The 27539-nt window shown below is 45.3% G+C and overlaps 9 protein-coding genes across 9 annotated transcripts; 4 read left to right on the top strand and 5 right to left on the bottom strand.

Moving 5' to 3' along the window:
• Positions 1 to 3861: 3861 nt before the first annotated feature.
• Positions 3862 to 4290, top strand: CLUP02_02370 (bet V I allergen; the record flags this gene model as incomplete). The annotated part of the gene is made up of 1 exon (XM_049281402.1): positions 3862 to 4290. The coding sequence occupies one exon, from the start codon at positions 3862 to 3864 to the stop codon at positions 4288 to 4290; it is 429 nt and encodes a 142-aa protein (XP_049138545.1).
• Positions 4291 to 4583: 293 nt separating this feature from the next.
• On the bottom strand, positions 4584 to 5788 carry CLUP02_02371 (carbonic anhydrase; the record flags this gene model as incomplete). Its single annotated transcript, XM_049281403.1, has 4 exons — positions 4584 to 4645; positions 4829 to 5037; positions 5099 to 5273; positions 5335 to 5788. The coding sequence occupies 4 exons, from the start codon at positions 5786 to 5788 to the stop codon at positions 4584 to 4586; spliced, it is 900 nt and encodes a 299-aa protein (XP_049138546.1).
• Positions 5789 to 8871: 3083 nt separating this feature from the next.
• Positions 8872 to 10392, top strand: CLUP02_02372 (uncharacterized protein; the record flags this gene model as incomplete). Its single annotated transcript, XM_049281404.1, has 1 exon — positions 8872 to 10392. One exon carries the CDS (start codon positions 8872 to 8874, stop codon positions 10390 to 10392), a length of 1521 nt encoding a protein of 506 aa, XP_049138547.1.
• A 427-nt stretch (positions 10393 to 10819) lies between these two features.
• CLUP02_02373 (alternative sulfate transporter) lies at positions 10820 to 12970 on the bottom strand (the record flags this gene model as incomplete). Its single annotated transcript, XM_049281405.1, has 12 exons — positions 10820 to 11091; positions 11148 to 11210; positions 11289 to 11356; positions 11419 to 11606; positions 11667 to 11867; positions 11957 to 11996; positions 12077 to 12220; positions 12284 to 12355; positions 12422 to 12489; positions 12552 to 12654; positions 12714 to 12782; positions 12849 to 12970. 12 exons carry the CDS (start codon positions 12968 to 12970, stop codon positions 10820 to 10822), a joined length of 1410 nt encoding a protein of 469 aa, XP_049138548.1.
• Positions 12971 to 13602: 632 nt separating this feature from the next.
• CLUP02_02374 (alpha-ketoglutarate-dependent sulfonate dioxygenase) lies at positions 13603 to 15373 on the top strand (the record flags this gene model as incomplete). The annotated part of the gene is made up of 4 exons (XM_049281406.1): positions 13603 to 13667; positions 14157 to 15098; positions 15165 to 15244; positions 15306 to 15373. The coding sequence occupies 4 exons, from the start codon at positions 13603 to 13605 to the stop codon at positions 15371 to 15373; spliced, it is 1155 nt and encodes a 384-aa protein (XP_049138549.1).
• Positions 15374 to 15708: 335 nt separating this feature from the next.
• Positions 15709 to 17241, bottom strand: CLUP02_02375 (uncharacterized protein; the record flags this gene model as incomplete). Its single annotated transcript, XM_049281407.1, has 7 exons — positions 15709 to 15828; positions 15895 to 16186; positions 16253 to 16623; positions 16699 to 16727; positions 16846 to 16902; positions 16960 to 17005; positions 17053 to 17241. The coding sequence occupies 7 exons, from the start codon at positions 17239 to 17241 to the stop codon at positions 15709 to 15711; spliced, it is 1104 nt and encodes a 367-aa protein (XP_049138550.1).
• A 3057-nt stretch (positions 17242 to 20298) lies between these two features.
• Positions 20299 to 22019, top strand: CLUP02_02376 (uncharacterized protein; the record flags this gene model as incomplete). Its single annotated transcript, XM_049281408.1, has 4 exons — positions 20299 to 20545; positions 20607 to 21316; positions 21371 to 21795; positions 21854 to 22019. The coding sequence occupies 4 exons, from the start codon at positions 20299 to 20301 to the stop codon at positions 22017 to 22019; spliced, it is 1548 nt and encodes a 515-aa protein (XP_049138551.1).
• Positions 22020 to 22303: 284 nt separating this feature from the next.
• CLUP02_02377 (uncharacterized protein) lies at positions 22304 to 23394 on the bottom strand (the record flags this gene model as incomplete). The annotated part of the gene is made up of 2 exons (XM_049281409.1): positions 22304 to 23245; positions 23314 to 23394. 2 exons carry the CDS (start codon positions 23392 to 23394, stop codon positions 22304 to 22306), a joined length of 1023 nt encoding a protein of 340 aa, XP_049138552.1.
• Positions 23395 to 24510: 1116 nt separating this feature from the next.
• On the bottom strand, positions 24511 to 25824 carry CLUP02_02378 (uncharacterized protein; the record flags this gene model as incomplete). Its single annotated transcript, XM_049281410.1, has 6 exons — positions 24511 to 24691; positions 24732 to 24771; positions 24825 to 24902; positions 24958 to 25482; positions 25571 to 25596; positions 25643 to 25824. 6 exons carry the CDS (start codon positions 25822 to 25824, stop codon positions 24511 to 24513), a joined length of 1032 nt encoding a protein of 343 aa, XP_049138553.1.
• Between the last annotated feature and the right edge of the window lie 1715 nt (positions 25825 to 27539).

Here is a 27539-nt window from a genome sequence, read left to right on the forward strand (position 1 = left end):
TCTATTTTTATTATACTTAGGGCGATGATTTCCTTACTTAGGCCGAAACTAATCCTCGTAATACCTACTATTAACATATTAAGTATTACTAGCGCGATCTTCTATAGTACTTAGAATTACCCTTTTTTTTTAATTAACTATTATAATACCCTAGTGTCTAGGATAATCTTATAAAAATTATCTAGGCCGTACTTTTTATTTATATAAAATGCTTATATAAGCTTAGTATTCGAGGGATTTAGGTAGTATAAAAAGGACCCCTCTAACTACCCCTAGATTTATTTAGTATTATATTCCTTTTCTTTAAATATTAAGAGAAATAGCGTCTTTTCTTTAATTGTTAAGAAAATAGGCTTCGGCCCTATTAAATTCGCCCTTTTAGCTACTTCTATATTCGTTATTTAAAGGACCTTTCCTTATTATCCGTAAATAAAAGCCTGCTTATTAAGAGCTTTTACTACCCTCTATTCGTTTAGCCTCGTATATCTTCTAGAGGCTAATGGGGCGAAAAAAGAGTAATTAATATTATCGATTTTATTATAATTTAATTTATTAATATAGGGGGTAAGATCTTCCTTATTTTTTAAATCTCTTATAGGGGGTATATATTTTAAGCTACTACTTTAGTTATTATTACTAAGTTCCGTACCCCTAGATTTACCTTTATATATAATAAAGAATTAGTTAAACCGACGAGGGCTAGTTTTACTATTTATTACCCTTAACTTTCTATACTATTTATATAATTTAGTACGCTCCTCTTTAGAGTAGTTACTTAACTAATATCTATCCTTTTTATAAATATAATATTATTTCTTTTATTACCCTACTTATAAGTTAAATCTCTACCTATTTAACGAATCTAGGCCTCCTTATTAACAATTACCGTATTTAGCCTCTTTTCCTTTTTTATTATACGTTTAATTAACTTAATATTATTAATAAGGGCCGTCGTACGCTTAGAAATAGGTTTAGTACGGTATTCTTATTTTAATATTAAAACTAAATTTTAATTTTAAATAGACCGTCTCGTAGTTTTTAAGTACCTAGTATAAGGTAATTTTTACTTTTAGTATATACTAAATTATAATATAGAAATATCCGACTTTCCGCTCGTTTATCCCCTTATTTAGCTAGGTTTTCGCTAGCTTATTAATTTAATTAATAAGCTCTTTAAGGATCTCTACTCGCAATTTACCCTCTATTATCCTAGCTATAAATATAAAAGAAATTACTCGTAGTTTAAATAGGAGCTCTAGGTTCTTATCGTAAGTCTTAAAGCGGCTTTGGATTACGTTAATTATATTAAAAAAGTCGTTTTAATTAAGATTATATACCGCTTTATAATAATAATTAAAGGCTTTGCCTATAAGTACAATATTAATTACTAAATAGTACTGATATTCCCTAATTCTAACTTTTTTATAATAATTATAAAATATCGTTAGGGTTTTTTATAAAACCTTATACTTCCCCCTAGAGTATAATTTCTCTTTTAAAAAGATCTTTTTAAAGTTTATAAATTACTTCGTATTTATTATTAGATTTTTAGTATTTATATATAATCCTTACGTCGCTACGTACTATTAGTAATTTTAAGTCGTTTACCTCTTTTTTTATTAACCGATTAGTGCCGAATTTTATATTAGTAGCGGTAACAAGTTATAAATCGAAATAAGTAAAATTATTAATTATCGTACTTTTAGTACTATATTTTGCCCTAGTATATCCTTTTATAATAATAAATTTCTATTAGTAATTATAGGGAGGAAGTCTAGGTCATTTACCCTTTTTTTAAATTTATTAAAGCGATTATACGCTCTATCGATTTATACCTAATTCTATAGCACGAATTCCTCTTTTATAATTATTACTATTAGTATTTCGTATAGCTCTTGCGATTATAATTGCGCTAGTAATACCCCTCGCCCGTAGAGGAATCTATTAACTACTTTTATAATTCCTAAGCTTACGCTTACGAACTATTTATTTAGTTAGTAATTAAGGTCGTTTATAATCTTATAAAATAGGGGTTACCCCTATAGCCCCTTTTTTTTATAAACCTTAGTTAAATAGATTAATACTACGTTAATTTACTTATTATTAAGCTAATTTACGATTTTATATATTTACGTCCCCTAATAATCCGGGTTAATATTTACTTACTTATAAGGGATTAGGATTCTATTTAAGATCGGGTTTCGTTCTCTTTTTCTTTACCCTAACTCGCTAAGGGTCGTACTCTAGCTTATACTTATATTAATAATCGCTAGCGTATTTAATTTTAATAAGGATATATTTAATTTGCGCATAGGTCGTAATAAATCCGTACTTTTACTACTTAACGAATTTATTACGGTCTAGGAGATTCCCGCTTCCTCTTACTATCTCGCTATTACTCTCGTTTCTATTATTTTTAATAATTACTACTACCCTTTTAGATCGCTAGTTATCGTACTTATTAAGATCCTCTTTTTTATTTAATAAAAAAGGGTAGGTTTTAATAGTTCTTTTTAATAATAATAATAATAAACGTTTATATTATTATAAAAAGATATAATAATTAGTCTTAGGATCTTTATTAATTACTAATTTCCGCTATCCTATATATTTCTAACTTCCTAAGCTTCGTACTTTTTATAATTTCTAAATAGCTTCCTTAATTAATTTTTTAAAATTAGTAATCTTATACTAGGAGTTAGTATAAAAAAGAAGCCCTTTAGTAGCTTTTTAAAAAATTCTTTTCTTTTCCCTTTAGATCCTCGTTTTTTTAGCCTTTTTTTAGGCTAATAATAACTTTAATAAGAGGTTATAGGACTACTTTAGGGTAGCCGCTTTTTTTTTTAAATTAATTTCTAAGATTTATAATACTCTTAGCTCGATATTATTAAGACCTTTAAATCCCCTCCTCTCTTATTAAACCGTCCCCTATATTATATTCCTAAGTAATACCCGGGGAGTAGTTAAGGGAATTATAAAGAAGTTATTTAAATTACGGGCTTAAGGTCGTATTTATAAAATCCTCGTAATAATAAACTTTCCTATATATTATAAATCTCTTAGTTTAATAACTCCTATAGGATTACTTTTACTACTAAATAAGAATATTTATATTTAGAGATCCCCTTTTTTAATTGCGCAGTGCTTTTTTATATTATATTTTTATTAATTTAATTAGTTAATTTTTAATTACGGGCCGGCTACGGAAAAATTATTTAATAAAAAAGCTACTCGGGGCGATAGTAAAAGGCTAGTTATTTAAGTAGTTCTATTAATTAACGTAATTTAATATAATAAACGTTAACCTCTCGTAAGTAATAAAAGGCTACAATTACTTAATTCCGTACGGTATTTAAGAATCGCCTCCTTTTTTATTTATTTCCGTAAGGTTAATTAGTACGAATCTCTTATCCCGTGCGGTATTAAAAAGTTATCTCTTTTACGTAGCGAGATACCTTACTAATCTATAATAATAGAATTTAATTACTAATTAGTATTAATATTCTTATTATAGAGTAGTTAATTCGAACCGTAATTAATAAAGAGATTAATTAAATTATATAAATATCTACGTAATAAGTATAAAAAGGAGGTTCTAACCGTAGGTTAGGCTGGCTACGATAATCGTAAATAGGGCCCCTAATTGGCCCCTGCGCAGTCGGCTGTATGCCGCGGTCGAATTAGACTTCTAATCCGACAATATCCCACCGGCTGCACCAGACTTCAAAAAGACAAACTAACGGCGCACATACGCAATATGTTTCCAGGGGCATATTGATCTCTTTGATCTAATCAAAGCATTGTCCCTCAAGTTAAACTCAACCTCATCTCAAATCTCCCACTGCCGACCGTTCCGGCACCATGGCACAAGACAAGACGAAGGAAGTTGTGAGAGTGATCGACGCACCAATCGCCGACATTTGGGCAATAATTGCAGCCTTTGGTTCCGAGAAGCTTTGGTTTCCCAATGTTATCAAGTCCAGTCTTGAGGGATTCGGTATTGGATCAGTTCGCACTCTGACCTTCAACAACGGCCATGTGGTTCATGAACGATTGGAGATAGCCGATCCGGAGACACACACCATCACCTACCTAATTCTTGACGGCGTCCCAAACACGACGAACCCCCGCGGAACGCTGCAATTGACAGCCGTAAGCGAGGACAAAACACAATTCAGTTGGTCTGGCGCTTCTGAATGGACGGAGCCAAGCTTTCAACCGGTTCTTGCCGGAATGTTGGAGGAGATGTTTAACGGGTGCATGGATGCTATTGAGTCCATTTTCAAGTAGCTGGGAGGACAGCCGTACATGACTTGGTTATTAAACACCTATGAATACATTAAAATATGAAGGCCTCTAGGCGACTAAGCGTATGGGACTGAAAAAGTAGGAATGCAAGAGTTTAGAAAGTTCTCCTCCAATAACTGACCATCGTACCCACTGCCCATTGTCCATTAATACACTCCTTCGGTTCAATGATGCCTAGCGTCCGACGCAGCATTCCTTACGTCAACATGTGGATTGTTAACTTTTGAGCCAAGTTCTCTACTTTTCTGCAGGGTGCTAATCATTGTTCAATTGGCCTAATTCCTGCGCCCGCCCTTTTTGCCCTTCTTGCACGGACTTTCGTCCACGGGATCTGCGACTGAACCCAAGTTTAGCGACTTTCATGTCTCACTTGGCAGAGCTTGTTATAAGAGCATCGTTTCCAAACCTCAAAAGCTTGGCAGCTTCGTTGGTCGAGTTTTCGTCATGATAATAGCTCCCACTGATAATAACAAAAAAGTATGTTCAATTGCAAAGATCATCTAGTAAATCTAGTTCGTACCTTGACCACTCTCGATAATCTTCTTGAGGCTCTCATATGCATTCTCCAACAAGTTCATTTCACCGGGGCTGTTCTGGGTATAGCGGGCGTTGTACTTCATGATGCTCTTCGTCTTCAGGTAGGTCGCAATGTCGAGGGGAATTGGGCTTCCAACAACGTTCCACGCAATGGACTCGGTGCAAGGAGGGGTTGTGAGAGAGCCTGTGTATCTTTGGCACAAGTTAGACTGAAGCTCGAGGAAGCTTTTAAGGATTGGTAGATGGAACATACTGGTAGATGGTGTTCTTTGAGATATGCTGAGCCAGGCTGGTAAAGTCCAGAGGTCCAGTTGCAGCGTGTGATCCGAACTCGGTGACCTTGTCAACGTTCTTGAAGACGGCGGCCAGGAGGGGGTCCGACTTCTCGGCGACCTCGATAGGAAAGCCAACGACAGCGAGAGAGGATCCTGGGTGACAATTAGCAATGTCCGAGGGGATTGCGAGGAGTCAAACATGGCGAGAACATACCGTTTCCTATCTCGGCTTCCCAAACGAAGTGAACCTCGAGGGGGAAGTGCTCGCCGTTGATACGGTGCTCACTAGGGGTATGGAAGTGGAATTGACGCAAGTTGAAGGTCTTGCCGCCATTCTTCATGGTGCCGTTTGCGCGGACCTCCAGGAATCCAGAGAGATTCTCGAGTTCACCTCCCTCGGGGTGCTGGTCCGGGCTGAAGGTGATGGTAGAGCCTTTGATCTGCTTGGTGTTTGACTGTTGAACGTTGATGGGAGACTGGCTTCTTCCCAGAGCACAGGCAGAGTTGTTGGAGCTGATGGAGTGCCAGTTGAGGGGGCCATTCAGACCATCGAATCCGAAAGTACCATCTGCTCTTTTGAAAAGCTGATCCTTCTTGAAAAGGCTGGTTCCATGGTGGCAAAAGGCGGCGACCGCAGGAATGAGGGAGAGTAGAGTGGCAGACTTCATGATGAGAATGGAGATTGTCCAGAACGAGCGATTGTATGGTAGAATACTAAAAGAGCGACTGGTTCTCAGTGAGAATGAGGTGAGATGTGAGTGACTCTTTGAAACATCAGATTAGACAGCGGCAGATCTAAAGGTAAATATACACCAGCACTGCAGAGTGGTAGTTAATCGTAAGGAGCGGGAAGCTATGACAATGAGATGCGATATTAATTTCATGGAGCCATGATGGCACCAATCTGCGTAGAAAGCAACGTCTTGGCAGGTTTACCTGGTCAAGCTGCAAGAAACCCAAGCCCCTTTGAGATCTGGCAGGCTTCTGCCAGCAACCTGCTCGAGGATGGAAAGGGCGGACCTCTTTGCGAACACGTGCTTGGCAATGATCAATCGCGGACGGAACCAGGGGGGATACTGGCAGGGATAAGAGTCAGGACATAGGAAACACATCACGAGAACGGAAGGAGGCCCTCTCCACGCCCGGATGAAGTCAGGTCCAGGAAGCACCGCGAACGCTGCTGCGAAGACAACTGGAGAAGGACGCCGAAAGATTGGCCGGAATAGGTTGTCATCAAAAAGTCAAACTGGCGAGCGCTTGGCGCAAGGCATCGCAATGCTAGTGGAGGTAGGTATTACGGCGTTATCCCGCGTGAACACCACATCCCGCGATATTGAGTAGACACGTTAGTCTTGGCCAAATAGTAGATGGTGAAGCTTGGCCAAGACGAAGAGTGATGAGAGGATCCTCCAAGGGCTCCAGTTCAACAATGCTAGAGACCCAGCTTTGGCGTCGAACGCAGAATGTCGAGGAGACCCATTCGGCGCCGACGCATGTCCGTGAGCGGCTGACTCGCCTTGCTATTAGTGGCCACATGTTCATTAACCTCTGTCAGCCATGTTCAAGAATAGCCGCCGCTCGCTGGGGTAGGCTCAGGCAAGTGTTCCTTAGTGATGAAATCGTCCGAACTCGCTACAGCGGACTTGCGAACACCGCACATGGCAGAGAAGGAGTAGGGCGGAGAAGATGGGACTGGAATTCGGAAGATGTGAAGAGCACGAGCAGCTGCCAGCCCGTGACAGTGGTGAGGTTACTAGCTAGGACCGTTGGTGATGCGACGACGCTGACGCCAAGGATTGGGGACAGGGCTCCGGGGTTCCCAGAGCGCGCGCCTTACTCGGTGCGGCAAATGTAGAGAGGCCCATCGTGAGTTGAGGTGAGGGCTAAGCGGTCGGCGTAGACGCATGTAAAATGCGCTCTGCCTGGTTGATGCTGGTCAAGATAAAGTTTAGGGCCCAGAAGAACTATGCGCCTGGGTCATTATGGCTCTTTTGATTGGAGCCTACGTCGCCAGAGATGAACCCGCAGGTCGGTCTCTGGCGAGCCAAGAGTCTCCAAGACTGAAGGGGGAGGGGCTCGCTCGTGGACGTGCATCTTTGGCACACAGCCACGTTGCCTTGCGACCTTACTCCTGTGTACTGTGTAGGCAGTGTTGGATGGCCACTGCACCACGCCGTAAGGTAGACTATAGCATATTGGGCCTTAGCATACCGGTGTCCTGGTTCGGCAAACGTAGGCGAGGACTGAAACTAGCTTTGCCCGCCATGTGTACAGCGTAGGTATCCGTATGGAGAACCTACGGTCCTGTGCTTGAGCCTGGAGCCCAAGACGATGATATTAGATGTTGCCAAGGCCATCGCAAGCCATCTTGGCCCATCTCAACAGCCACGAATGCTTTGTCTTGGCAAATATATAGCTGCGGCGTTTTCTCGATGGCCCAAGAAAAGTCCAAGACTTACCCAAGACCTCCCAAGACCCGGGGCCATAACCGACATTCTTCATCGGGCATGGCGGCGCCGTTTCTCCGTGGGTTGGAGCGGGCGTACCGACACCTTGGAACAGGAACCGGGCGGCACATCTGAGCACTGACATGCGCCAGCGGCATGTGTCTCACTCTCGAATAGCAACGCCTGGGAACCGCCTGGGATTCTCGTATCCGCCCATTGGTTCGTTGTTGGATCCTGGCCATCCCCTGATGCTTGCGGGTACCTTCACACGAGACGAAACTGACTGCTTGCGGCTGTGTAGGCATTTGTATGTACGTGGTAAAGACGATGTGAAGCAGAGTAGGTAGCCCAAATTATCAATCAAGATCTCACTGGCTCCTGATGCGCACGACTTATCTCTTAGATCAGAAGAAAGAAGAGCGAGCGATCCTTGGGTTAGGAAGAAACTTTCATCTATTCCGTCATCAGCCAAGGCTTGCGAAAGACAACATGCAAATACCTTCGCGAAGTAAAGTAGCTAAGGTACGCTTCATCCCAAGGTCTGGGAATACTTGACAATAGCTTTACAGACTTACTTTCAGCGTGCACTAATTGTAATACTCGATTAGTCTCATCCTCGTTCATCCCAACAATCCATCAGCAGCTCTCCCGCTACTTACAGTACCTTACCTTACATACTATGTACACTATGTACACTACGTAGTACAGTCCCAGAGTCTCAGAGTCCAAAGTCGAGAGAAAATAGCCTGCCCAGTGCAGCTTGCCGAGATCCCTAGCGTGCAATAACGTTTATGTCTTGGCACACTAAATTCAGGACTGCGGCACTGCGACAGATGAGGGCCGCCACGTAATTGGTTGCATTGATCGGGCCTTGACTCCAAGGTTTCCGTGCAGGACTCCAGGCGGACCAGGCCCCAAGCCCAGGGAGCGGGCGGCGGGTGGACCTTCTGAAATCTAGAATTCTGGAGAGAAAAACATTATTCCAATTTTCAATCTTCTCCCACATCTTGGCTTGGCGCGGCGGGTTCCTTCCACTTGGAAATAGGTCAGGAGGGCATTCGTAATCCAGAAACACCTCAACGCTTCCCATCAGTCATCCAAGCTGTTTAAAGAGAACAACACAGCTCAGCGGGTTGCAGGCTTGGACTAGCCCAGTCGGCCAAGCCCGAACCCTCGCTCATCCTTTCAACTTCAACAACACAACATACCAGACCCGTCCTTGGCAAAACTCTCACATTCACACAAACGGATACGGATATACACACTCACACACATTCTCATACCTATTTCCGCCCCGGTTATCCATGTCGCTCTCCCTGTCTCCTCTGCTCGACGCACTACCGACGGACTTTGTACCCGAGTCAAGCGGACTTGTCCACCCCCGCCCAACTATCACTGCCTCGCCTGCGTCGTCCATCTGGAGAGATCTCCCCGAGGCTGTATTTCGCCAACACGTCGTTGCGTTGGAGAAGCTGACCAATGCTGTTCCTGTCGACGCCAAATCCTTCCCGCTACCATCCCAACTGACGGCTTCTTCTGACGGGTCCGCGGGAGCTCGTGCTAAAGTGCTTGCAGATGGCTCTCCAGAGACCATTGTGACGGATGTCCATTACCGAGAGTCCGCGGAGCAACTCAGAAATCCTCGTCCCCGCCTGTTGACAATTGCCACGGAACAACGCCTGGCAGACGATATTGCCTACCTTGTCGCCGTTGGAGAAGGAGCGCAGTCCGTTGCTGCTGCCACTGTCCAGGAAAGTCGCATAAAAGTCGACGTTGCAACAGGAGGCCTCGATGGAGGCCCCAATCAAGATCAACAAGCGCTCCCAGCAGCAAGTCTCAAAGTCACCATCGCCTCCGCAGATGCGATCGAGCCCAACTCCCAGGCTTTCCTACGCTCTGTTTTCCAAATACTCTCTGCCCCGCCGCTTGCCAAGCCCTTACATAGCCTCTTGGACCTGGTCATCCGGCATCATCAAGCTCGCCTTCTCAACCGTCTTCGATCCGCCAAGTGGAAGAAGCCAACCTATCTCTCCCGTACTCACAAGAAACCCCTGTATGCCGACTTCGCCAACCTCATCCACCGTGCACAGTTCCTTTACTCCAAAAGAGAATCAACCGCGCGGGCTGAGCTAGAAAGCCAACTCTCGGAGATGGCCGCCCTGCTCGAAGCTTTTGAGACGGAATCAGACGACCACGAGAAGCTAGTCGAAATCGCTAAGTCTAGCTACCAGCTTTGCGCGTCACCCCTGATCGCAAATTATCTCGAACGCTTACAAGCCATCAGGGCAACAGCGCAAATTCAGGCTTGTCTCAAAACCTTGCGTCAGCTTGAAAAGATCGCAGCCTACTATCGCATATGTCAAACTCTGACTGATTTGTCCCACACACGTCCAATAGTCTTCAACAGCGCTAAGCTCGTTTTCTTACCTCCTTACGAGGCAGTGCCTCTAACTCTCGCCTACCAGCCGTGGGCAAAATCTACCCACGTGCATGCAGAAGTCATTCTGTCTGTACATCATGACTTGGAGAAATCTGACAGTCCTTGGCACAAGCCAAGATGTCTAGGCGCCTCCAAGTACTTTTGCTACCTCTGCTTCTTGTTCATCCGACATCATGGGACCTATTTTGCGGCCAATACGCACGGGGCTTGCTACGACCAATGGACTATCCCAGACCTTGCGGACTATCCTCAGCCCCTCGCAGACCACTACAGGAAAGTTGTGCGAGCAATGGATGAGGAAGTTCAACATCAAACGCATGGCGCGACATGGAGACCGGAGCCGATGACGAGCCGGGAGAACTTGATAGGACTAATAGACGGATAGATTTGATAACATGAGTTCTGCCCGGGCCTAATCTGATCCAAAGTGTTCCAGGTCAGACTTTTGCCCAGACTAGTCCCACTACGCGTGTTTGCAAGTCATGACTCTGCCGTTTACGTCGATTGTTTCGATGACACAGCGCCCGCTTGAAATAGCCACGATTCAGGCACACTCGAGCCCCGGTCCACCCAATGGATTTCTGCTGGCCGATCTCTGCAAAGGCAGTGCCCCTCGATTCGAAATCGAGCGTGTGAACTCCGTAATAGGGAACTGGCGCCCGTTATCTACAAATGCCTGTGGGAAAGTCAGGCTTGCCATTGGCATTGACGAATTACCTACGCAATATCCATCATTCACTGACCACGCCCCTGAGCCCCTTCTTACTCAGAAGTCGAAACCATGCCACCCCACTCTCTCGCCAGCATACCCATTAATACTGATAAGAGAGCCCTGTCCGATTCAGCTTGCGCTTATTGAGAATATAGTACTGGACATTGGCCCAAATACCACAAGCCGCAGCGGCAGTAGTAAGGCCTGTTATAACTGTCCATCCATTGCGATACTTCGGTGCATCCTCTTCTCTGAACAGCTGCTTACCAACAATACCTGAACAGTTGGCAGCCATAATGAGGATGGCCATGGTGATAGAACGTTCACCGGCGGACTCAGCGTTAGCCGAGACCCAAGCGCCATTGACAGGATCTACAGTGTGCGTCAGTTACGTGATTCGCCAGTTAAAGACGGGAATTTGAACCTACGCCAAGGAAACGAGAATGCCGTTGACAGAGTCAACATGGCAAATCTCGCGTCGCGGCCGGCATCTATAAGCAGATAGTTGCCAAGCTGTGTATTATTAGCTGGGAGCTTCGCCAAGAAGAAGCACATGATAAAACATCAACTAACATTGAAGCCCCAGAATATGAATAAGCCTAGGAACACCCATGGACCACGGACTCTCGTTTTATCGCTACGAAAATCAGTCATTCTGTTTTGTTTTGATGGTGATCACCTTGGCACAGAAGCGCTTACGCAGTAAACCCCCATAAGAGGTTGATTGGAATCAAGAGCCAAGCACCGACTGAAACCATGGCATTGGACTCCAATCTCTCAAACCCCATCGAGTTCACAAGAGAGGGCGCATAGGATGACAGAGTAGAAGATGGTGCCAGGGCAGCAATAGTGAAGATAACATGGGGAATGAGTCTCCAGTTCGTTAACTAACTCCACATGAGCGAAAAGTCGGTGGCGCCTGTGGTATTAAGGAGTCCAACACGTACCGCTGATCTCAGCTCTGGCCAGCTAACCGAGCGCTTCGACTGAGCCTTGGACGGGTCATCGATCATGACTCTCTTATCCAAGATCTGTGCTTCCCGTTCTGAGAAATAGCGAAAGCCGAGTATGGATACTGGGTTGTTGACTTGGTTAGGAAAGCAAGCGAAAAAGGCGATACCGACCAAAATTGTGAAAATTCCCTCGAGCTAGCACTCAGTCGTTAGTCTTTCTCCAAATTCCCTCTTTGTTACCGACCAAGGTAGCATCTTTCCCCTGTAGGTCAAATTCAACTTACGAGAAAGAGCCACTGCCATCCAGCAAGTCCAGCAATGCCTCTCATGTGCAAGCTTAGGGTGCAGACTTTATCAGCTCTTGCTCGAGATCGACGATAACTCATCGTTTGTGACCGACTTACATCCCGTACGCTATGAGGCCAGAGCATGCGGCAGCTAACATGTTGCCAATGAAGAACCACGAGAACCTTTTGCTCGTCTCATCTCTCTTATACCAGCGCGTCATCGTGAAAAGAGCTGCAGGAATGAATCCTGCCTCGCAAAGGCTACGAGTATGAATTGTCAGTTTTCTTCAGATGATACTTCTTAATGAAGCTATTCGGGCTTACCCAAGGAGGATTCGAGTCACCATGTAAGCACCCAGCCCTTTTTGAAATGCTTGAAAAGTCGCAACCAATCCCCTGTCCACTTGTTAGTATCACTGAAAGGCTACTTCAGTCTTCCTACAAAAGCTGAGGAAGTGTTACCAGGCCACGATCTGTCCTCCAATCCAGAGCGTTGGTCCAATACGGTAAAGAACTAGGTTGCTCGGTATCTACGGGTCATATCAGCTGAATGCCTTAGATAAGGTGCATTGTTCCAGTTCCATCTACTGACTTCCAGTATCACGATGCCTGCAGATAACAACTGTTGGCCAACATTGAATTGGTTCTGTGTGATACCAACATCTTTGAGTAAATAGTCCGTCAAGGCATTGCCACTGCGTTTGGTCAGACATTATTACCATTCAGGTTGATTATGCTTAGGTAGTCTCCGTACATGTTGCCACGGTCGAGCTGTAGAGCAAAGAAAGCGAGGATCAACAGCGGCATGATAATCAAATCAATTCTGTGAGTCTCACAATTAGCTTTAGTTATCTGGAGCCAAAGAGCGTATGACTATTGAAAAACTTACTTTCGCACCAATTGTCGTTCTTCCTCCGGGCTCCAGTCAATATTGGGATTTTCGCCATCACTCTGACTTTCTGGGCTCTTGACCACCATCTTGACTTGCTTTTCGTCTATTGAGGCTACCATTGTGAAAAGCTGAGAGAATGTGGTAGGCCGTGTTGGTTTCGCAGACGTCGACTCGAAAGCAAAACGTCGAAGGACAAACTCAACATGGCAACTTGAACCTTTGTATATTCTCGAACAACTACGGATACTCGGCAATGCCAATAGGCATTGTCGAAAGAAAAAATCGTACCCTGCCCCTCATTGATCCCGGCTTACCTGTTCAGGTCTCGTCTTGCTGTTCCGCGTCCCACATAATTATGTTGCAGCTGTCAAACTCGGACTTCTTGCTCTGACGGAACAGAATGTTGTCATGAACGCAGCATTTCCGTGGAGATCTGGAGAAATACCACACGTCGCAGAGCCAATCTGTCGGTTCGTGTTCAAGTTGCCACATGTCTTCTGGGCCGACACTCGGCCGTCTGCCGTCTCGACGTATGAGATGACCCACTCTCGTTGATGCCATCGTCTGGATCGCTCACGCCATCGACGGTGACCCCTTAGAATGCTCCAAACTCACAGTTAAGCATCCACCCTCTTCGCAGCTAGGCTTAGGTAAGATACTGACGCAATCGGCTCTCGGGATTGCGAGTGTTCTTGGTGCCAATCGGACGGTCAATTTACTCGGGAGCGGCCGACTTTCCAACTATCGCGGCATGCGCATTACCACCGCGCCCCAGAGCGTCGGCCGTGTTCCGACACAGGTGCCTTACCTTAGAAAGTCGCTGTCTCCAAATCAAGCGGTCTCTTGAAATGGCTATACATCTTTCTATACAAGCTCAATTTGCCGATGAAATTCCCAAAAGCGAGGAAGTCTCCTTAGATGAATGGGCCGCCTTTCTTTTGGTCGGACTCTTAAACACAGAAAATTTGCTGTTAAATATTGAGAGCACCAACCACTTTTTCCAGGCACTTTCGGATTGCAGGAGCATGCAGTCATAGAAATGTCTAGTTGGCAACTTAGAAAGCGCGGAAGAAGTCCAACCTATATGTCATTTTAGTGTATGACACCTTTTTGTCGCCCGCAAATCAGGAGAAAGCCTGACGCGTCTCATTTCGAGGTCAGATCGCGCAATATTCAGATGTTGACTTGCCCGATAGCACAAAATGAGGGGAAATTGAAATGTTGTTCTCGTAGTTGAAGTAACGGCGTCTTGTGCTTCAATCAATATACCTCTCGGACACGACATCCAGCTAATTTCAGTTTCAGTCTTCTTTCAGGGATATATGAATTCACTATGTCGAATTTAGAGTCCAGACAGCATGTCTCCCCAGACTCAGGCTTCCCGATCTGCTTGCATCCGCACTTCCATCCCAAGATAAGAGATCATGTACCTCCTGAGCCAGTCCGAGAGGAGAGATTTCCGGAGAAGGATAGGGCATCCTTCGCCGATCCTGAGAAGAAAGCCCTCCTCTCAGTTGCGAAGAGGTTTGATTTGACAGAGTCAATCGGCACAGTATTGGAAAGTGTGCAGTTATCACAGCTCTCTACACAGCAACTGGACGAACTCGCACTTATTGTTACTGAGCGCGGGGTTGTCTTCTTTCGGAGCCAGGACCTGACAACTGATGGTCAGGTTAAACTCTTTGAGCATTACGGCGCTCTCGACCGTCATCCCGCTCAGAAGGATTTGAAGTACGTTGTTATCAAGGGCAGCCGCGAGGATCACCGTGAAATACTCAAGTACACCCCTTGGCCCTCTGGCGACTTCCACGCCGACACATCCTTTGAGATCAACCCGCCATCCTACTCCTTGTTGCGTATGGAGGAGCACCCCGACGTCGGCGGTGACACTGCCTGGGTCTCTCAATATGGACTTTATGACGCTCTCAGCGACGCCATGAAAAAGTTCGTTGACGGACTGCACGCAGTACACACCTCACGGCTACAATACGACACAATCTTGGACCTGTGGGGTACTGGTCCAAACCGGCCTCCCATCGATTCACACCATCCGGCTGTTAGGACCCATCCAGTCTCCGGTCTCAAGGCGCTGAATGTCAATCCAGGCTTTGTAACCGCCTTCGCTGAGCTCAAGAAGTACGAGTCTGACAAACTTTTGGACTTTTTCTCGTACCACATCCACTCTGCCGACGATCATGCTGTTCGGTGGAAGTGGGAAGTGGGCAGCGTGGCCATGTGGGATAATAGGTGAGTTGGACATAACCAATTCATGTCCCCGTCAACGTTTTCTTGTCCTGAACTCACCCTGCTTAGATGTACAATTCATCGTGTTATCCCGGGGACTTACGATGAACCGCGTAAGGGTATTAGAACAACCGTATTTGGTGAGAAGCGTAAGTTTTGTCATCGCACTCTGATTTCTTCGTAATTCCATAAGTCTAATGGCACAATTAGCCTACTTCGACGTGAGCAGCGAAAGTAGACAAGAGCGGGTAGCAAGATTAAGCACTCAGCCAAGCTGAGGCTTGGTGTAGAGGGCTCAAGAAAGGCCCGTGAGAGCAGACATGCACACGCGATTACATTAGCCAAAGCTCGGAGACACGATGGTATTTCAACTCTCCACCCTCCTTTACTTATCGGCAATCTGAATTCAGTCGAATTCGAACTCTTCTTTCAGTGATTCTAGTATAAGCAATGGACCTGCTCCTTGAAGTCCGTCTTGCGCAAAATACATTATCTATCATCGGCACAATTCCAACTTGGATATCCTCATGATTCTCGCCCTCAATCCAGCACCCAGATCTGGCCCAGTGTAGTACTCAACCAGGCCTTCTCCGGCCCTTCTTTTGTCTCTTCTTCATTCCCGTGTAATCTTCCAGTTGGTATGTACGTGTATCGCAGTACTGGTTTGCTCTCTGGTCAGTTTTCGTTGGGAATCGCCATCGTCATTGCTGCCCGTCTCGTGCTCCTTGTCATTCTTGAGAAGTCAGTAAATCTCTCCCAGCACCTTATAAGCGGCTTTTTGGAAAAATTGACAACTAACCAGTTCTATCCATGCTGTGGACTGACCAGGATTGGGTTGCACCTTGATCTGCCCACTCCGCGATCCCTTGTTGAATGCGCTTTGGCTATTGGAGTTTTCGAGCGAGGAGGACTTGTACTTGGCTCTGCATCTGAGGTAGAAGGGGCGAAGCATAGGAATATTGATGCAAAGACCGGCAAGCATGAGCTCAACCGTGCAGAGCATGAATGTAGTCAAGGAAGTGCCAGTCAAATTGCCAATAAGATCGATGACGTAGATCTGCCAGAATCGAACGATGCCAATCACACAGCATCTTCGCTACGTCAGTTCAACGAGCCATCGATAGCAGTATTGATAGGGGTCAGGTGGATTGACTCACGCTAAGCCGAGAGCGAAGCAGGCAATGACAGCAAGCTTTTCGGTTTTCCGCATTTGTAATTGCCAGACAGTCCAGATAGGTAGAATCACAATGAACAGGTCGGTGACAACGTTTGTCATGATAATGCACTTGAGTACCAGGATCTGGTCCATGCAGTGACCGATTCGCTGTACTGTCCATTGTTGGGAAATCGGATCACAGAGGAAGATGAAGACAAAGGTGAAGACCAAAGCCCATGCAATGACAACGCTGCCAATAAAGAAGATCCACCACTTGAGTTGAACAGAAAAGGCTCTATGATAGAACCAGAGCTGACTGAGCTTCAAGGACGCCAGTGCCCATAGGTAGATAAGCGTGAAAGCAAAAGTCGTCTAGCACACTTTTAATCAGGCATTGTTCGTAAAATGGAGAGTTTGGGAGAAAGTTCCTTTGCCGAAGTAGATTACCTTCAAGATAAACTGCATGTTATTGAGCACTGTCCAACATGGTCAGCGCCTGAACATTCAAAGTGACGATCGCAAGTCCAATAACACCTTCTGGGTTGTTGACTACTTCTTCAATGGCACACCAGTCGCCTTAGAGCATTCACTTACATTTTGGATAAACGTCAGAGTCAGGGTCGAAGTTGTATCCAACACCAGACGTAAAAACTATGGTCTCAGTCAGCATCCCATGCTTCCAAACTGGAAAGCCATGCCATTATATACCTGCTGCATTCATGCCTATTGTACTGCCTGATAGAAGCTGTGATTTCTATTAGACAAAGTACGAGACGCAATCATCTATCAGTCGTAACTCACGCAAGCAGCCAAAGCCAAGATATCATCTCCGCCAACGCCAATTCCACGATATCTGCCCCAGAGTCGAGCAAACACTACCGCTGCAAAAACTGCCCATAGAAAGCAGATAGCTATGAGCGAGTCTCTTGCGCTAGTCGTCATCGGGATATACATGGGTGGCGGCGACGCCAGCGTCGCTGGTGTAGCCATCGAGGACAGTATTCGATCGGGGTTTCGGTTTCAACGAGTCGATGAACGGGATATGCGTGATGATTGTGAGCCAAGTTCCGCAGAGTACTTTATAAATGGGAAGCATGGACAACAGATACACTAGAAGGAGATATATTGACGTAGAGTGGTAGTTCTAGCTCATGGGGTCGCAGTAGTTAAAGTTATGACGCTCAGCCAGTCATACTCGGCGATATTTTGTGGCCCTAGCTAGGTTGAATTTGATCATTAATTTCAGCGCTCTGTAGTAGGCAAATCTGGATGAAGATCTCCGGCTTTTCGATTTAGCTGAAGCCGGGAGACATGTTTTCGGTTGCCGAGCTTTAGAGCCCTGGCTCCGGGTGCACCATCTGGTGTCACCAGGACTTTGCCTCGTCCTCCTGTGGACCACCGTTCCCAGGGTTTGCCAAGCCGTGACTCGCGGAGACCCATTACTGATTCTGAAATGAGTTTTGCTATTGGGGCAGTACTATTTGGCTATTGGGGCAGTAATCCACTTTATTAGCCAATCAGAGCCTACCTTCCGAACTCTAAATCTTTTGGCCCCGCTGCACCTGCCCACGGGCTACCTAGCGTTATTACCTACGGTCGCAATTACCTACGGTCGTAATTACCCACGGTTATAATCGCCCATAGTTGCAATTACGTAAAGCAGCTACGGGCACGTACGGTTATAATTACCTACGGTTATAATTTCCTATAATCATAATTACCTACTTAATTACCTATTTAATCGTCTTTTTTAATAAGCAATTGCGACTATGGGTAATTATAACCGTACGTACCCGTAGTTACCTTACGTAATTATAACTATAAGTAATTACGACCATAAGCAATTATAACCGTAGGCAATTACGACCGTAGGCAATAACGCCAGGTAGCCCGTGGGTAGGTGCAGCGGGTATAGGTGTGGGGTTGTAGTCCGAGCTCCAGAGATGTGAGCCCTCATTGGTCTAAAAAGTGGATTACTGCCCCAATAGCCAAATGGTACTGCCCCAATAGCAAAACTCTCTGAAATATGACTGCACTGAAGTTGAAGTAGTGGTTTCCGTTTCTGGGTACTCATTAACCATGACGCTCCGCAAGTCGTGGGACTTTCTGTGCCGGCACTTAGGAGGCGCTCACGGCATAAACTCAACTGACAAGGATTTGACGAAATACGAAGTTCCTCATCTCCTTCTTCTCTTACATGCGTGTGAGAATTGGCGGCTAAAATAGAGGCATAGAGAAGCGGGAACGAAAGAGTGATACTGCTCCTCTGAACTTTCGGGTGGTAATGTCTCGCTTGCATTCTTGATGAATTTCAGGAGGTATATGGAGTACGTACAGATGAATACTCCTTCAAGCCTGTTGATTCTCTGAGCTCCTGGAGCTCGCCGTTTCCCAACCATGGGTAACAAAAATCACGAATGCTTGGCATCCGCTGACCCCTGTATTCTCAATCCTGCAGCGTCTCTCTTCGGTTTTGGCTCTTATCTGTCGCGACTCGCCGGTGACCATGGACTCGCTCCGCTCAGTCTCGCCAGAACGTCAAAAGTTCATGTTCATAACCAAGTTGTGTTATAGTCGGATTGGGCAAAGAGAAGCGGGCTGGGATTAGCACGAGGCCGCTCAATAGGGTGCTCACAAATGACTACGTGTCCGGAAAAATGTTCCAAGCAGTCGATCTTCTCCTCAAATCGAAGTGAAAATCTTCGGTACTCGAATGAAGGTTCACAGATCATTTCTAATGAAGAATCACATCTCGGCAGTCAGGGCCTGCACACGATCAGTTTTCCGAAGGGAGGCTGTCTTAGACTTGAACACATGCTGAAGCAGTGATGCTCGATAGCCATGTTTCGCTAATCAGAAGTAGTGAGATGGCAAGCATTCAGTCACTCAGTGTAGAAATTTTTATCACTTGACGAATCGATCATCGTGCGGGAACCATGACTCTCCATCATGGACAAGATCCATCCATCAGACTCGAGTTTGCCATCAACTTGGAGCAGGCGTCTCTTGATCGCGGGGGCTTTGAGTGAGTGTTTCCCGGTGTTTTTCATCGTAGAAATATCCTCTCAGGCTTGAACACATAATAAAACGGTCCATATGCGGGTGTCCCCAAGTTTTTTTTGACAAACATCGCCTGTTCATATTCAGCGAGAGAAAAATGCTGACCCCGACTGGATGGTGAACCAAGTGTCACAAAGTTCCTAAAGTGGAGAGGTAGTGGATGTGTCTCCATTATCTACCCCCGGTTCGTTCCATTAGGGCTCCCTGTGCGCTTGAAGATCTTCGAAAGATTCGTCTTAGTGCCGTGTGCTGGTCACGTTGCATTCAGGCGGTATCTCTGTGCGTCCCATGGTGATGTCCTGGGCTCCTGACAACCCTGAGTCCTGGCAAGCGTATCTTCAAGGATAGAGCTGTACTCCGTCGCGCGACCGCGAATCACGTTTTCTTCCTCCCACGACTGGAGGGTGAAGGATCTAGATCATGTCGTCTCCATCAAGACTAATGTAAGGTATACGGGAATGATCTTGCTTACGATCACTCTTCTTCCCTAATGCCACTAAGAGCCCCGGTTCAGAGTGTGTCGCCTGCTGCACTTCGAGGGGCTGGCCTAGTCACGGTATCCGTATATGCGTCAACGGTCGGTGCTGTTGGCTCATTTAGGATTCTTCAACGGGCACTAGATTTCCCATCTCGGAATTGTGGGTCGCCCCCGCAGGCTCGCTGCACTAGTAAACGCTAGTTGGCTCCTCTCGTCAAGGTCGCTCCTTCTCTCAGGGGCTCGTTGTGATCGTGCTTTTGTCTTGATTTCCAGACGGGTCGCAGAAGCTGCTCTTCCAGCCAGTGAGCGCACGCCTTTTATCAATGTTGCAATGGCTGGTGGGCCAAGATGATTAGAGCTGCACTGCCTGGGTAGTGCAGGCAAAAACATCTATGCAGTATTTATATATCCATTGGAAAGGTAGCTGTCTCATCAACTTGCGCTTAGCAGAGGTTGCGTCGATAACACTGCCCTCTTGTGCACACTCAGTCCATCGATTTGTGTCCGAAATGGCCTCCAATGCCATCGTAGATGGTCTCAAGGCTGCCCTGAGTCTCAATGTCGTCGCCTACTTTATTGTTCTTTATATCGCTTATCACATCGCCATAGCCTTGTACAATATCTCGACATTCCACCCGCTAGCGCACTTTCCTGGTCCAAAGATCGCAGCTGCATCTTACCTGTACGAAGCGTACTATGACTGGTGGCTGCTTGGCAGATATGGCAAGGTCATTGCACGGATGCACGAGCATTATGGTAGATTCGACGAGAACCCTAGTCTGAGACATAATTCGCTGCTGACCAACATGAATCACAGGGCCCATTGTCAGAATAAACCCGGATGAACTTCATGTTTCTGATCCCTACTTCACCGATGAAATATATGCTGGTCCCGGCCGTGTCCGCGACAAGTGGCAACATCAACTCAACACCGGCGGCGCAGGCCCTGTCTCGGTTACCGGCTTCTCCACCGTCAATCATGAGGTTCATCGAATGCGCAAGGGCGCTTTGTCAAAGTTCTTCTCGCGCCAGCAAATGCTCAAACTTGAGGGCGAAGTGCAGGAATTTGCCCAGCTCACGGCAGACAAAATGCTCCGCTCAGCGGGGAAGGAGCCATTCGACGTGAAGGAGGCATTCAATTGTTTTACTGCGGATATCATTTCCCAGTATGCTTTTGGAGAACCCATGGGCTTCATCTCTCAGGAAGGATGGGAGCCCAACTTTGCTACTTGGGTGAAGTCCTTCTTCAAAAGTGCTTATATGATGAGACACAACGCTCTTGGTCGTAAAATGGCTCAGGTCATGCCAATGATGGCTGATTACTTAGGTGAAGACATCAAGTCTGTCATGAGACAGATGAATGTTGTCATCCCCGGGTATATCAAGGCGGCTCTGAGCAACCCGGAAAATGGAAGAGTTTTTGCTGATCTCATGGAATCTAAGACACTTCCCGAAGAAGAGAAATCATTGTACCGACTTTCTGGAGAGGGCTTCAACTTCTTACTCGCCGGTACCGAGACCACTGCTGTGAGAATGGGTTCCTTCCCGTTACGTGCCACGTTGCTAACTATTGTGACACAGGCTACTCTGACTGTCGTGACATACTACCTTCTCGCCCAGCCCCAGACCTATGCTCGCCTTATGGAGCAGTTACATGGTCTCAACCCATCGAACCTGAAATGGACAGAGCTCGAGCAAAAGCCTTACCTGTGGGCAGTCATCCACGAGTCTCTTCGCATGATGCCTGGTGTGTCGCACAGATCTGCCAGGATTGCCCGCGAGGAGGACTTGGTTTACAGGACCCGTGACGGTAAAAAGGAATGGCTTATCCCCAGAGGAACTCCCGTTGGCATGACATCAATGATCAACCACTGGAACGAGGAACTCTTCCCAAACCCCGGGGAGTTCATTCCTGAGCGTTGGTTAATCGACGGCAAGCCGAATTACAAGCTGGAGAAGTTCCTCCTTGCGTTCGGAAAAGGTAGTCGCTCATGTATTGGTGAGAAGTAAGTGCTTGTTCAGAAACCAAGGCTCTCAATCCTCAATGCTAACGGCGCCTCTCAGCTTGGCATACTGCGAAGTTTATCATATGGTGGCCATGATGGCTCTCCGCGTCATACCGAGATCCAATTTGTTTGAAACCACGGTCGAAGATATCTCTTACGACCATGATCTCATCGTCGTACAAACTAAGAAGGGCTCAATTTCTGTCAAGATACAAATTACCTGAGATGTGTTTTACTGCTTGTCAAGAGGTTACAACAGCACTCAAGGATGATGTGTCTATGACTATCCATTGGCCGACTTCCAAAATTGGCGCTTCACACAAGGTTTAAGGGTCGAAGCCGGAAGTGTCCATTCAGTGGTTTTTTCATTCTTTTTTTCTGCCTTCGTTGTCATTGCTACACTGCGGCATAGGTACAGTGCTACTTCCAACGTCAATCACAATCAAATACCGTCAAGAGAAAGTCGAGTGCGCTTTGTGAATAAGACTCGTCTCCACAGCAATCTACTTTAGTAGGAATCCAGTTCTCCTGAGATGCACATCTTTACTGCCTCTGCCGTGACCTGGTCTAAATTCTCCACCGGGAGGTTCAAGTCCACATTGGCTAAACCGTGCTTGTGCTCGACGTCACCGTCAGTCGCGGAGAAGAAAATGCGCGAGTACATCATTCGCGAGAACCCATTTCTGTCCCCTGATCTCAGTGCCTCGTAGCCAGCTTCCCACCTCTTTTTCGAGCTCTCATGGTTGATGATCCAGTCCTCATTTGTTGTATTCGTGACCCTCTTCATGCTTTCGAACATATCTTTTTGAGATACCAAGAAGCTCGAGACGTAGAACACATCGTTGGCCCAGTTCTGGATATTGGGAGATTGATCATCCTTGTCATCAGGCAGCCACTTGAGGCTCAAGAAAGCGGCCAGTCCGCGGCCACACTGAGACCAGGTGGAAGTATTGATCTTAACATCGCCCTCATCGAATAGGGTGAGTGACTTGTTTTTGACGTCGAATCCATATCGATTAGGCGAGCCGGCCACGCTGAACTCGTACCAAAATCCACAAGACATGATGATCCATTCGCTTACCCCAAGGCGCTCAATCTCTTTGACGGCTCCTTGAAAAGAAGAACCGAGAAGAGCATCTTTCATCATGTCTTCATTCTTCGGATCAGGACCCCACGCGTTCGGCATGACGTAAGGGACGCCAGCTTTGGCCGCAGCCCGTACAAGCTTATTTTGGGTCTCCTGGCCGACGGTGGACTTCATTGTGATGATCAAGTATTGCTGTCCCCTTAGAGCCTCCACAATCGTGCTCTCGTCGTCGTAGTTGACCTTGGCAGCAATAACGCCGTTGGGTAATTTGGAATCGCTGTCATGTCGGGTAATTGCCGTGACCGAGTGCTTTCCACCTTTCAATAGCTCCCGAGTTACAAACTTTCCCATGGTACCAGCAGCCTTCGAACTGTCAGTCTCTTTTCTTGTGATTTGCTGGGGGGTCGCGATCTGGTTTAAGAGGTACTTACACCGACGATGGCAACTTTCTCGATGCGATTCACAAAGCCTTCCGGCTGATCTTTGGCAAATCGAAGAGTCTTGGGAGCCATTGTGTAGATGATATCTGAAAACCGACACGGTGGGTTTTTGATTGAAAGGTAGAGCAGTTGTTGATAGTGGTCACTCAAGGTGTTTTGGAACCATTTGACAAGCTAGGAATGTTTTCCGATCAGGTAAATAGCATGGTGGATTTTATATGTATTTCTTCAGCGCCTGGAAATTAATTGCCTTTCTAAAACGTGGAAAAGGTACTTCTGCATCATTGTGGATCATCATCGTGCAAGACAATGGGAGCATCGTGAGGCAAATGAGACCGTGCGCTAGACTCGGATTTACAGGCACACTAGGCGTAAATACGCTTCGCTCTGGGTATGAGATTTCAAATGGAAGAAGTCTTTCAGTTGCAGACAACGTCATTACGTCTTTTACGCTAGCTACTCGTCGTATCCTGATATATGTTGGCCCTGCCGGCATTAAGCAGTCTAAGTGCGCAAAATGCCTCAAAAAATAATAGATCATACTCGGTTCCCTGGACACTACATTAGGCGTGGGAGCTTATCGTAAGTCCGCTGGTTGCGGCCGGGAGTCGGAAACCTGAGTTTCCATATTGGGAACACCCAGCTCCGACGCTTGGCCATCGGGCGACGCTTACCCCAGAAACTAGAAACATTGGACAGCCACAGTTATTGACGTATTCCATCACAATTCAGGCGACAGGATATCCGTTTTAAGTGATCCCCTCCCATATTTGCAACCTCTTAACTCCGCCGGGGTGCCATCTGTCTTTGCGCCAAGCCGGCGCCCCATCTTCCCAAGCCGGGCCCCACGCCGTGATCATCAAGTATCCATGGCCTTGGCATTCTCCACACCCTCGACATCACATTCTCTTGCACGCAAACCCGACGCTGATGTGATATATTACTCACGGCGCGTCGCTTGATACTTGAGAAATCTTCTTATTCTGAGAGGCCTCCGTGTTCTCATGACGCTTTGTACAGATGCTTAGCGGGTAATGACGCCCTAGAGTAAGTACATTTTGATATCTACAATGGTTTTACAACACAATGTGCCAAGCCCGATACGGCTGGCGGTGGTGAAAATGTATCTACAGGAATTGAAAGCCTTCGACAACAAACAATCTCAAAGATTTGCGTCAGATTGTCGGCTTATTCGGTCAAGTTATCCTCCGCGATGGTGATGGAGTCGACGGTCCATGTGATACCGTTGTCCTTCGTCTGCCATTCTGTGTGGGTAGCGTTGGTATAGGAGATAATTTCGGCCAAGTTTGTAACAGCCTTGTCGAAAACAAGGGTGATATTGGTCGAAAACAAGGGTGATATTGGTGTACTTGTAAGCCGGCAGAGTCCCACAGCCATCGCCGTAGCACTCGTTACCAGAGTAGAAGACGGCAGGTCTCATGCCCTTGGCTGTAGTGGGTTGTCAGCATTCGTCTTGGAAGTTGATACGGGGCCTAACTTACAGTCAGACTCGGAAGAGATGAGGTCTCCGTTCTGCCAGATCTTCTGGTCGATCATGTCGGTGGAGGAATTAAGAGAAACTTCGACACTGTAAGCAAATTGATCTCGCAATCGAATCGGGCATAGCAAACATACTCTCAAACTCAAGAGTGGCCTCCTTGTTGACCGGGACGTAGGCCTGGCCAATTTGACCACTGGGTTGGTAATTGCTGGCAGCAGCACACCACTGCGTGTTGGGAGCGCTGCAGCCCCAGACGGAGTTATCGGGTCCCCAGTTAAGGAGGGGCTGGACAAAGTTCATGTTGAGCACGTCGCCGTTGTTGGGGTTGTCCTGAACACCGATCCAGAGGGAGAGCCAGCGCTGAGTCTCATCGGTCTTCACCCAGTTTGTGGGCGGGTTGGGGACCTCCATGTTGTAGGTGGCCTTGGTGATATACTGACCACCGGTGGTAGGGCCAAGGTAGAACATGTTGCCATACTCATAGTTGGGGTAAATGTCGGCTCTAGCTCCCAGAGCCAGGAAAGCGGCGGCAGCGGTGATTGAGTTGCGCATCTTGTAAGGACTGTTGAGTGAAAAGAATGACGGGGAACGAACGACGAGAGATCCGGTCTCTTTAGTTGGCAAAGGTCCAAAATCGAAGAAGAGCGTGATGCGGTTGGCTATCGTGAGAAGAGTTGCCAAGCCCCGTGCTTTTGTTCTTATAAGTCTGTAAGCCTTCATTTAGTTGATACTACCCCTAGTTGGAACATTTGGTAATAAAGGTGGACGTGCCCCTTGTCGTGGGTCGGTTCAGTCTACGGAGAAATTAGTCCTGCCCACACGGGTAGATCGGCATCCAGCGCAACGGTAAGTGGCGGAATGATATAGATGAGATCGTCCGTCGGTTTCCTCTTGCGCAGCTCAGAGTTCATTTTCGCCTGTGCTCTGTTGGCGCGACTCGCCAGAATCATCAAGCAACAGAGGCTCAGAGCGCGTGTCACACCTGGCGGGCCAGAAGCCATCACACCACCACGGGATACCGACCCGATGCACTATATTTTACGGCATAGACCCGAGATTGCAACACACCTTTTGCACGCCTCAAAGCTTGAGTATTGTTGTAACTTGCTTGTCCGCCGTCGTCACCGGATCCATCGTAAGCTGAAGATTTTGTGTTAGTATCCCTATTATAGGGTAGTTAGTTCGAACCGTAGTTAACAAAGAGATTAATTAAACTATATAAATATCTACGTAATAAGTATAAAAAAGAGGTTCTAACTATAAGTTAAGCTAGCTACGATAATTATAAATAGGGCCCCTAATTAGCCCCTACGCAGTCGGCTATATACTATAATTAAATTAGACTTTTAATCCGATACTAACTTTTTTTTTTTTATTAATTTAATTACTATAGTTAGAGGTATAATTTAACCTCGGGCCCGTTTATTAAGTCGTCTCTTTTTTCCTCTTTTCTTTACTTTTTTTATATAACCTATCCCTCTATTTATATAATAACTTTTTTATTACTTATAAATTATTCTAATCCCTTATTTAGTACTATTTTTGTAAAAGCGTTTATAAGGTTATTTTTATTATTAATTTAATAGATCTTAAGTATCTCGCGCTTTTCGTACGATTACTTAAGGGCTATAATATTAATTATAAGCCTCTTTTCTTTCGTCGTTCTTAATTTAATAAAGTATTCGTATAGTGAGTAAGAATTAGTATAAATAATCATTAGAATAAGTAAAAAGCTAATTTAATTAATAATCTTTCTTAGCGTTATTAAAATTATATAAAAGAGGTTAACGCTATTAACTATATTATAAACCTTTAATATTAGTATACTTTTTATTATTTATTTATTTTTAGTTAATAAGTAATAAATTATATTATTATATATAATAAATTCGCTCTTACTTATACTCTCGTTAACTAGGATAATAATATACCCTAGTTACGAAATAAGGTCGTTATTATTTATAAATAACCTATTAATAAAGACGTAGAGCTTACTAATTATAAGGTTAATTAGGTAATAAACGAGACTTTAATTAAGATTCGTTTATTACTACTTAAGCTACTTATTAAATACTTCGACGTTTTATTTAGTAAGATTTATAGCCTATACTACCTTAGCGTAGTTAAAAGTTACTTTAAGTTAATAAATACTTATAATATATACCCCTCGCGCGAGCTTAGCCTTATATTATTTTTTAATATTAGTTATATTTAGATTAATAAGGTTAATTTTCTTACTTTACTCCTTTTATTAAAAAATAACAGTTTCCTTTTTAATTATAAGAATCCCGCTATTAAATATTAGGGGGGTATTTATTATAAAGATCTTTTTTAGCTTCGCTACGAAGCTCGCTTTTTAAAGCTCCTTATCCTCTTTTTTTATAGAATTAATATCAAATAGGTTTAATATATCGTTAATCTATATTTTAATAATCCTAAATTAGTTACCTTCGTACTCCGTAACTAGTAAATACGGGTCGTATATAAAAGTAATTATTAATAATTAATTAATATAAAAATCGTAATAAGTAGCTTATTAATAAGTACCCGATTTTACGAGCCTATATAGTAGCTTAAGTACTTTAATAATCGTACTTTTTAAGTACTTATTAGCTATTTCTTTTAGTAAATAGGCTAGGATTTTCTTTATAAGCCCTATAGCTAATTAGGTATAGGCTTAGGTAATATTATAGCTCTAAATCTCGTATCCCTTTTT

This window comes from Colletotrichum lupini, chromosome 2 (assembly GCF_023278565.1).
Source record: "Colletotrichum lupini chromosome 2, complete sequence".
In the NCBI taxonomy this organism is placed as follows: Eukaryota; Fungi; Ascomycota; class Sordariomycetes; order Glomerellales; family Glomerellaceae; genus Colletotrichum; species Colletotrichum lupini.